This window comes from Coturnix japonica, chromosome 4, assembly GCF_054131305.1.
Source record: "Coturnix japonica strain WE chromosome 4, WE-NBRP24, whole genome shotgun sequence".
NCBI lineage: Eukaryota > Metazoa > Chordata > Aves > Galliformes > Phasianidae > Coturnix > Coturnix japonica.
In genome coordinates, this window is record NC_140666.1 from 57,619,610 (window position 1) to 57,630,548 (window position 10,939).

General features: G+C 35.1%; 1 protein-coding gene across 1 annotated transcript in view; it reads right to left on the reverse strand.

Annotated features, from left to right (window-relative positions):
* MYOZ2 (myozenin 2) overlaps positions 1 to 8,118 on the reverse strand; it is a 17,143-nt gene extending 9,025 nt beyond the window's left edge. Inside the window, exons 1-3 of the mRNA XM_015861933.3 lie at positions 7,970 to 8,118; positions 7,316 to 7,419; positions 1,774 to 1,943 (exon numbers count right to left, since the gene is read on the reverse strand). Of these exons, the coding sequence (XP_015717419.1) occupies positions 1,774 to 1,943; positions 7,316 to 7,391 (246 nt within the window). The 5' untranslated portion in view covers positions 7,392 to 7,419; positions 7,970 to 8,118. The remainder of the gene's footprint in view (positions 1 to 1,773; positions 1,944 to 7,315; positions 7,420 to 7,969) is intronic.
* Between the last annotated feature and the right edge of the window lie 2,821 nt (positions 8,119 to 10,939).

The window sequence follows — 10,939 nt, forward strand, 5'->3', positions numbered from 1 at the left end:
AAGTAGAAATAAACATCATCAATAGCAAAAGCAAAAAGAAAAAAGAAAAAAAAAAAAGAAGAAGAAGAGTTCATCCATGATTCTCTTTTGAGGGATCCCCAGATCTGAGACCCAGGGCATGCTATCCAGAGGCATACTGTCCTGCTTTTAGGTACCATTTTTGCTGGACAGCATTCCTCGGGGCTTTCTAGTTGTTATCCAGAAGATTAAACAATTTCTCAACTCTCTTGCAATGGCTATGTAAGCTAAAGTGAATAGTCTATCAGTCTATCAGTGTTAAGAGTGGCATTACAGCACAATTTTAAATGTATGTATTTCAAGTGTGTGAAAGCTTTATATGAAGAATTGAGAGTTTGAGGAGTTAGATCAATAGGAGGCCTAATTACCATCTAACTAAGTTGTCTGACCTTTTCCTAAGTTAAGATCTATTTAATTACTGATGCGCAGTCTAAGAAGAGAGTTCATCCCTTCTGTTGCTCACACTGGTTACAATAATATCTGCCTGTACCTGCAGGCCGTGTGGTTCACAGCAGACAGTAAGTTCTGTTACTTTGACAGGAGGCTGATGGATGGCTAAATGCTAGGAGTTGTGATGTGCAAGACAGGGCCCCTCACTACCTGAATATTCAATGAATCCCTTAGGTTTGAGCCATTAGTGTTTCAAAGCACTAATTCTTCAAAGCTTCTTTTCCTATCTCAGTTGAAAACCCACTGCATTTGTTTAATTGATTTTGTTTGGGATTTTCTTTTCCTGTATTTATAATAGAAATAGCAACTTCACTTTAGGTCACTTTCTGAAGTTTAATGATACGGCGTTATTTTCCACTCTGCTGTTGGGTCATCAGTTCTAAGGAAACATCTAAAGGCTTAATCATTGTTGCATAAATATAGAATTGGAGTTTCATAAGAAGTCAGTACCTTATTTTAGCTATGACGCATAAACTAAAAGTAATTTAAATATATACAGTTTTAGAGTAACAGTTTCTTTAAGTAAGAAAGCAGATACTCAATTCTTGTTTTAACTCGAAACAAACAGAACAAATCAAGGAAGTCTGTTTTGGAGCCATCCAGAGGTATGTTAGAGAGATTAACTTTGGCAGACAGAATCATCTGATGAAGAAGACAATGTCTAAATAGGCACTTATGGGAGAGGAACAGAAACCAAAGAGGAATAATTTCTTCCATTGTCAGAATGTCATACTGAATGTACATCATGCGTGGTTTGTGTGTTTTTGTGAGAAATACTGCAGAAGATGTAGAGAGATCCTCAAAATTTGCATAAGAATGGCAAATTACAAACTTTCTGCTCCCAAAGCCTCCTTATGAGATGCACTTATACAAAAAAAGTTTCGTTAGAGTTGTGATGGAATTAGAGGGGCTGCTTGCATGCTGTATTAGACTACATGTAGAGTGCTAACACTCAAGTAATTAAACCTTCACCACACTGGAGAGCTAAACAAAATGTATGAATGTTTTTCTCTTTATTTTCAGACATTAAACAAGTGGTTTAAGTATTTTGCCAAGGCCACAGGTGAGACAAACATCAGGTACACTTAATGCTATGAGGATACCCAGGGTACTGCTAATGCTTTAGCCCATTTCCTGAGAGATGAGTTCAGAAAATAATTGTCTTTCTGTGACAAGATTTATCCTTTGTCTCCTTGTTCTTCCTAAAGCTACAAATACATCACACAGAACGTTTGTCACGAGCACAAAAGGAACCCCAGGCTTGTTTCACTGTGTTTTGTTAGCAAGTTATTACAAAATACTCACATTTCTTGGCTTGTTTGCAACATAATGATAATTTTCATATGTGTATTTATCAGATCTCCGCTGACGTCTCTTGAAGAGTCTTGCACCTCTGTTGCTGAGTGTTGATAGTTCCTCTACCATGATGTCTCTTGGCGTGCTGACCTTTTTTCCAAGGTTTAAGCTAGGTGAGACTGCAATACAGTGAATAAATACATACCCATATTTTTCTTAAATGCCTGATGTTGCACACCCTACACCTGAAACCCAATAACACATCAGGGCATAATTATCTAATACATAGAGGGAGCTTTATTTGGAGTTAGTGAAATTGATCATTCTTCCAAAATTTTGGAGTAGAGTATAGAACACTGCAACCATGTTTTTCAAAGATGCCAAGTGCCCCAAGCTCCACATTTATTTCAGTTGAATTACATTTAGCTGTTCTGAAAATTGGATCATCATTGTCATGCATGGAGACTTAGGAAAACTGGCTTCTGCTGAAACGAGTAACAAAATTCCATCTCACCTCAGCATTCTCAAATTAAACCTTGAGTTAACTGTGTTCTGCGCTGGATAGATGAGCAAGTAGCTCCTTATAAACACAACTATCAGTTTCTTATCGCTTATATAAATTTTATTTTTAATTATTCTTTAATATTCTACCTCTTATTTGGAAATCCGGGACATTTTGTACTTTAAGAAAAGTTTGTATTAGAATGTCTATATTAAGTAACATATTATATTTAAAGAAATCTTCAAAATAAAGCTCAATGTTAAAATGAGATACAGAACAAAGATCAACAATATCCTTATTAAAAATTATGTGTTTAAAATATTTATTTTTTATTCTCTCTAAGCAAAAAGTTACAAGCAAGTCTCAAAACTTGACACTTTCAGAAACTGAACTATAAAATGCAGTGTCAGTTTATTCACTGTTCAGGAAAAAAATTCTTGTATTTTATTTACCGGGCTCCTAGCAGATTTGAAAATGAAGATGTCTAAGTAGAAGAAGGGGAAGATCAGTTTAGACTATGGATGGAGAACATGGAACATCCAAAACTTTACTGATCATCTCTGTGGTGATGTTCTGTAAACAGGGATGTTTGTGTCACTGAGGAAGCTGATGCTGAGTAGTCACTCTCTTACTAGTTGTCCTCAATCTGTAGATAAAGCTTGGAACTGACAATACAGTAACTTCAAGACTATACAAACTATTTTGTATTAATTTATTTCATCTTAGAACTTAGAAAAATTGAAAAAATGTAACAATAATTGGATCAGATAGTAAAACAAATTTTTAACGAAATGATTTCCTGTTGACACTTTTATTAATAATTATCATTTTGATAATTAAAATTATTCTCAGTTATTCTTGAACTTCAGGGGAAAAAAATGAAGATGGAATGTGTTTCAAAGATTACATTGAAGACATGCATTATATTTATTCAATTCACTTATTCAAGATCACAATCAGTTATTTCTTTAATAATAAGACCACCCATTGTTTACATTCTCTTATAATCTACAGGGTATAAAATTCTGAATTTCATCATGTATCTTAATGCATTACAATGAAACCTAATTAGATGTAAGGCACTGTATCTTGCTTCCAGGTTAATCAAACAGGAAGCCCAATCTAAAATTAGCAGTGCAAATTAATTATCTGCATAGGTACCTAATGTCAAAGTTAATACTGCAAACGCTGGGGGGTGGCAAAAAATAGGAAAAAAAAAAAAAAAAAGAGGTTTTTATTTTTATTTTCTGTGTACATGGTATATGTAATGTGATCTATATCTCCTAGCAATTATATGATGGAAAAGCAACATGTAGTGCTGACATTTGGGAAAATACAGTTGAGATATGTGCATTAAGCATCTAGCCTAAGCTGTATTAAATGAGTTTTCCATGAAGTAAATCAAACAAGTTTATAGGCCATGGACTGTATCACCACTGATCCACTTTTGTTCTTACTGATTTCAATTGAATGCTTGCAGTGGATTTAATTGGAGCTAGAGCAAGCTAATTGTATCATGCATGCTCTTCTGCTTTATTAATAGTATGCAGAAAGAATCCTAACACACTCCTGTTATTTGTTAGCTAAAAACAGAGAGTTCTTAACATGGAAGAAAATGACTCAGCTTGTCCAACACAGACATATCAGTGACAGATAATGGTGGGGATTTGGCTCTGAGGTTGAGATAAGTGTACTAGTTACTGGCCTGTAGCCTAAAATTTTGACCCACAAGTCATATTTTGATTTTCTTCTTTTTCATGGTTACTACAGGGCTATGGACTGTTGAATGGTTTTATGGTGATAAGAGATGAAAAGTCTACTCCTCAGATCAGCAACATTTTCACACAGAAAAGTTTTTTCTTTGCTGTCCAGTAGTATATAAATCCTGAGCCAAATAAATCCTGATCTCTGTCCAAACTACCCTTCATTTGCCTGGGGGCATGGAGGATGTTAACAGTTTTGGGCCTTGCTGTTCCTTTACATATAAATATGTACTGTTATTGCAAATGTTTGCTATAGGCTCAAAGGTACTTCGTAGACCGCAGTTGTGTACTATTGTGTATCTAGGCAGCAACCCAGAAACATAGGTGTGAAGTTCAGTTGAATCCCCTGCCAACTAAAATCTAATCTGCTGTCTAGTTCATGACGTGTCTAGGGATTGTTTCAGTGTCAGTTCAGGAAAGGTGATGAAAAATGAGAAAAGGAGAACATTTAGGGCATGGCATAAAGAGAATATCTCCAAGTGCGCCAATACAAAAAGCCTCATAAATTGACATGAATGCTGGAAGTTTATTTCATGGTTTAACCTTAATCTTAGTCTGGTTTCATTTCTATATTTGTTCTGGCCAAGTCAACTCTATTCTGCACTTAAAGTCTTAGCAAACTTCATTTAAATATGATTTACATGTTTCTTTCTGCATATTTTTTCCCTCAGTCCCCTTTGGTCTTCAAGTTTACAGTCTTCTCAAGGCCTTTGTTTGGATTATAAATTTTAATAATGAATATTATATTTGTTATGGTATCAGAAGTAAGAATTTGTAACTTCATCGTAAGAGAGTTGTTTAGCTACTGAAGAACACACTTAAGAAACTGGACAGAATTAGACACGAGGTTTGGGTTTAATTGAATGCTAATCTGAGGAACTCCAAAGACTTCCTTAAATGTACATATGTACACATTTGTATGCGTCTACCAACTAGGTTTAGAAATTTCATGATACATCCAATTCTGCCAGAGAAACGAAAAAGTATTTGTAAGGTCATAATATTCCTGATGCTGCTGTAGTCCTATAGACTCTCTTCTGAGACCATAAGAGGGTGTCTTTTACTGCAGCATTTTATGACACATAGAACTTAAGAAGGATACAAAGTCATTTTCTATAGCCCAACAGGAAAATGCGGACTTTCAGTCATTACCAACCAAGCCCAGATTTAAGACACTCATAAAACTTGAATGACTTTGTGTCTTTTCCACAACTGATTCTGCTGTGAATATCATTTGCAAGGAGTTTAAGGTTCAGTGTTTGTGTGAAAGCGTTGTAATAAAAAGGAGCTAAAATCAAAACGCAGGAGGTAAACTTCTGAGTGTCATCCCAAGCCAAAAGGACTTGCACTACAGATCCTCCTGTTACTGTTCATCTCTGTCAATGCTCTAGTGTTTGTAACATCTGTGAAACAGTATTTTCTTTCCAGATGAAGTTTAGTTTTTAGGTAATTTCCAGGTGCAGGACCTTCATTGTAAACAGAGATGCACAGCATAGAATGACAGCATTTTTAATTCACAACTGGGGGGGGGAAATAAATTGTCAAAATTAAAAGAGAAAAATTTATTCCTTTAAAAATCAGATTCATCTCTGATTTTTTGAAGAATAGTTCACATTTGGTCCTAGAGAATTAGTGTTCAACTTGTCTTATCATGGCTTTGGTTATCCTTCTATTTCAGAATTTGTTTCACTTAACTTGTATAATTTAAAGTTGTAGACTCTTAGCACACATATTTCATGAATATTATATATATTGTTAAATGTTTATATCCCAGGCATCCAAAGAAGAAGAGAGAGAAGTAGAATACAAGGTTGAGGTGTTTGTATTGTCTTCAATGGCTTTGTATCACAGCTATGTCTTATAAAACAAGTTGCAGTATCTGTTTATATCTACATGTATGAGTCTAACTTGACAACAAAGCTGATAATACATAAGTAATAAAGGGACAGATTATATAAGCTGAACACTGGTATCCAACAATTCCAATGGCTGCCAGAACTGCATGGTAAATTTATTAGTATCGGAATGGACAGTATCAACATTTACCCTTTGAAATTCATTATTCTAAACAGTTTTTCTGCACTGAAAAGCTTACTGACTATTTCAGGAACATATGGTACTTTCAGTACAAAAAATCTGAGTTGTAATGAAATCTGTAAGGGCAGTCTGGGTTTTAGACTTAAGTGTATGTTCAGTTGGGAATAAAAAGAGGGAAGAGGAATTGAAATTACTGGGGAAAGAAAAAGTAATTTTCAGTATTAGGACTGGGCACTGCGATATATTGCTTTTTTTTCTAAATTCTTTAGGTTTCTGGTCCTGCTCTTCCTGCAGTCAGATTGGTTAATGAGTTTGTACAGAAAACCTCCCAAAACTCTCTGCAGCAAAAGACCACAAGAAAATTCTTTTATTACTGGAATTTAATGTCCAGTGCTTTATCCTATGCAAGCAGTATGATTTGCAAAAATTGTAAGTATTGGCTGAGCTCTCTGTTTTTTCAGTGCTACTTGTGGAGTACTTAACATTTTAAAAAGAATGATATTTTACATAGATGGTAAAAAAAGATTCATGGGAAGGATTAGAAGGATCTTGAAAAGCACCCAGCAAATACCTAGTGAAAGCCAAGAAGACCAGTATTCCCAGGTGAAATAGTTGCTTCTGAAGGTGTCACACTAGAAGCATAATTTTAATAAGCTCTTTTTGACCATTGAGCTACCTTCTCATGTTTACATTTTCATCAGTGCAACAACAGAAGAGTAAAATTTCTGCATATAAGATGAACTGATGGCTATGAATTGGGAGAAAATGTCCACATTGATAGCAGATTTTGTTAGTTACAAAGATTAATTGTCAGGAACAGAGCTGGAAACAATTGTTTCAAAATTTTTTATCATTCCTATTAAAAAAAAAAAAAAAAGCCAAAAAAAAACAAACAAAAAAAAGATACAGGCAGATCAGTGTGTTCCTCAGATGATAGCCATTTAAAATGGAATGAAGTCATGTTATTAACCCCAAATAATGTTCTGAAAGGCTATCCTAGCAGAATGTACATCAGCTGTTAGATTACTTCATTCCTTCACAGCAGTTGTTCATCTGAAAATAGCTTTCAAATGAAAAGAGGCAACTACAAAAGGATTAGTTACCATAGGCAGCATGATACTCCCCCGAGATTATTTATGGCAAAACACTCAGAGACAAAGCTGTAAGAGAGTTAAACTCTGTGATTAAAAATGTTTTAGGGAGGGCTAGAGGACAGTGCATATAGAGTAAGTTGGGTTCAGCGCTATACCATTTCTCTGTATTTCATCCATAATGGCTGATGCTTGTTCTTTCCTCTCTTTGACCATGGCAGAATGTGATAACATTGTGATTTTCTGATACGATTTTTCCTTGCTGAAAAAAAACACACATTTTTACATTGTTGAGCCAGCTTGTGCTATTAAGCCAACTTTAATTTCTGACAGCATGTTTAGAACAGCTGAATAGTGATTTTTTTATTTCTCCTTTAGAAATACAGTGTTTTTAGCTAGGCAAAATGCACTGGCAGTTTCTGCTTGCAGTTGGATGCTAGAAAGTATTTACATGGATAGAAAGTGCCAAAGAATGAACTTTGAGTTGGATACATACATTTTGCAGCAAAACTAGTGTCAGAGATTTAGGCCTTTGCATATACGCAGTACGTTAAAAGATTATTTCATAACTAATATTTTAATTATGTCTTGTATTACATTTTCAAAAATGTTATGCTGATATTTCTTAACGTAATAAAGAATTTGAGGAACTAAATCAGATGCTCTGGCATCTTTAAAGAAAGTGCATTTCTGACTAGGTTAAAAAATAAACATCTTTTAAATTGCAGAGCCAAGAGGTTACATACATGTCTTTTATCTGCTAGTTTGTATGACAGTTAATGACAAAATATTTCAGGAAACAATACACTTACCGTACTGTTTCTTTGTGCAGCAAAAAAGTGATCTCAACTCTTTAGTTGAAGCTTCAGGAGTTTGTTATAAATGGGGTTGACCTGCCTGGTCCAGGATGGTTTCTACCCTTGTGCTTGGATCTGCATGGTACCTAGTACTGAGACAAACTGGGGGCTGATCCTCTTCAAAGGGATTGGCATCCAGCTGACATCAACTAGTTATATATAGAATCAAACACTCCAGCCACTCATATCTTCCTGGCAAAAGAAGAGAACAGGAAAGATTCAGCTGTACCCACAACAAAGAGAGTTTATATCCCTTTAAGAGCTTATTGGAAAATTCTGTGGAATGCGCCCCTCATACTCATACAGATCATCTCCTCATCACCTCCGAGAGCAATAATCTATGTCTTAAAGTCAGGAAGGAGACATTTAAAAATACGGTATTAAATATATGGATGAACAAGACTAGATCAGATGAGAATGGCATGGGCTAATCCTTAGTGAAAGATGAAACCATACTTCAGTAGTGGTTGATGGCTAAAGTCAATAGCAGATGGCTGATAGACAAAGTCTGTTCTGAAAAAGAAATGAGACTTCTTGTTAGTTTTATAAGTGGTAGAGAGTAATTTTCAGTATTATAAATGGCTGGGAGTCATTTCTCAACAAACACACACACCCCCAACTGTGATTCAAAATCTTATCATTTTCCTTGTGTGTTAGGAAGATAAACCTGCAGCAGTGTGAAAGATTGTCAAATTCAGCATTCCAGGATACTGTTGTGCCATCCAGTCAAAGAAATGTGTGGAGCACAAATGTTACATAACATCAAAAAACTTCAAGCAGAGAGAAATAGTAGCAGAAAGAAAGTTTTCCCCCCTCAACCTTTTTTCTCAATGCAGATAACTGAATTGTGGGCAGTAATAAGATGAAATAGTTTTTGTATTTCTGATTCAGATTTGGTTTTGCTCTAGGAAGCTTGGATCCTTATATGGCGGGAGAAGAGATTTCTGCATGTAAATTGAATCTGGAGAGTAATAAAAAACACTGATATAGTGGTTATAACTTTTCAAGCAAGAAGCAGGCTGAGACAGTTACAATGTATGTGCCTGGTAAAATGTTCTGGAAGGCTTTCAACCAAAAATTTATCTTTTTCTTCAAGATTTCTACTCCTAGGCTTAGCTTTTCAAAACATCCTTCTGAGATCCTAGACATATCTGCCCCAAAGAGAAGTGCATTTTAATCCTCACTATCAGAATCTAACTGCTAATATTAAATGTTGGTTATTATTTTCAAGGTTTTTGTGCTTGATTCAGTCACTCATGACAGCAAGCATGACCAAGTCTTCGCTGAGTCTTATCTATTTAACTAAAGAGGCTCTGCACCAGTGTGAGGCTTTCAGTGATTTCTCTTGCAAAGTGAAGGCAAGACTAGTGTACTCTAGATACTTCTGGAATAAAAATGAAAATAGGTCCTTCTCCTCTCTCCCATAGAATGACTGAATTTAAAAAGCATATCGTGAACATTTCAGTTCCTGTTACATATTTGAGAATAGAAGATAAGTTTTAGAATATAAGCAGGAAGGATAATGAAACTGAAGTGAAGAAAAACTAAGCATGGTATGACATCCAGTTTTAATTCAGTCAGAATGATGCCTTTTTGTTTCCCGAAAACCTGACTGGTGAAGGCCATGAACAACTTGACCTCATATTCTTTGCTTTGAACAGGGGATTGAACCACTAGGAATCTCTTCTAACAGAAGTTAGCTACTCTGTAATTCATAAAATGTCTTCCCAAGTCTGTCAGGAGCTGGACTGAGGCAATAAGGGATACAAAGATGTATGCAATCACAGAATATAGAATTTTTACTTCCCAAACACACAAGAAATATCAGTGTTGTTTTAACTTCAGTTTTTCTGTAAGTATCTTAAGTGGATAGTATTGTAATGGAAACAGGTTTAAACCTCTTTTATGTCCTTCAAATATAAATGACTAAAACATCAGTTTTCTAAGCAGCAGCAAGATAATAAGCTGCTGGGAAACTTCCAGTAGAAATGTATGAAACCAATTCACTTCTTCTATTTGACAGTAGTTGTCAGCCTTTGATGAAAGGGGTAAGCAGTTGGCATAAATATTTTGACTTTTGTTAGGTTTTTGATAGCATGCCACACTTAGAAGAACAAATGTTCTTGAAAATCCTATGCAACTTATCAGAAACTCATGCTTTAGGAGTTAGTGATTCACCACCAAGCTGTCAACTGGGACTGAAAGGCAGCCTGTCAAGGTTCATGCTGCTCAGTGTTCTCATTAATGATACGAATGATGAAGTAAAGAGTCTCAATTAAATGCCACCCTAGGAATATTACAAGCAAACTGCATGAAAGAATTTAACTGTTTGGTTGTCTTGATGATCTAGGAAAGAATTTAATGCAATTCTAATGAAATTATGGTGTGAACATTCAACTGATTGATGTTGAAGTTGTCATTAAGCTTGAATTTTTTATCTAGGAGGAAACAGCAAGAGGCACCCCCAATGGGATAGTCCAGGGTTTAATCTTTTACAATTTCCATTAACTTGTTCTTTGACAGAGTAAAAATTGCATGAACAATTTGTGCTTTTGCATTATTGTGCTGGCATATGCAATCAGCTATCTGTTGTTTTTTGAGAGCTGCAAGCTTTTGAGAAATTTAGGATTCCTGTTCAAAATCACACTGAAAAACTGGTGAAATTATTCAAAACCAATAAACTAAGAAATAACATGCAAATTATTTGCATATAAGAAGGAAAAATCAAGGAATAGCTTCAAAAACAATGTAGCAGAAGAATTACACTGAATCACAAAATAGGATGACACTTTGAACTATGGAATATGTCAAACCATATGTTTATATACTGTGAACAGTATAGCAAAAGTAAGAGAATCTCATTTTATTGATACCAAAGAGCTGGAACATTTTGGAACATTCCATTTATTTTTATTTTTTTCACTT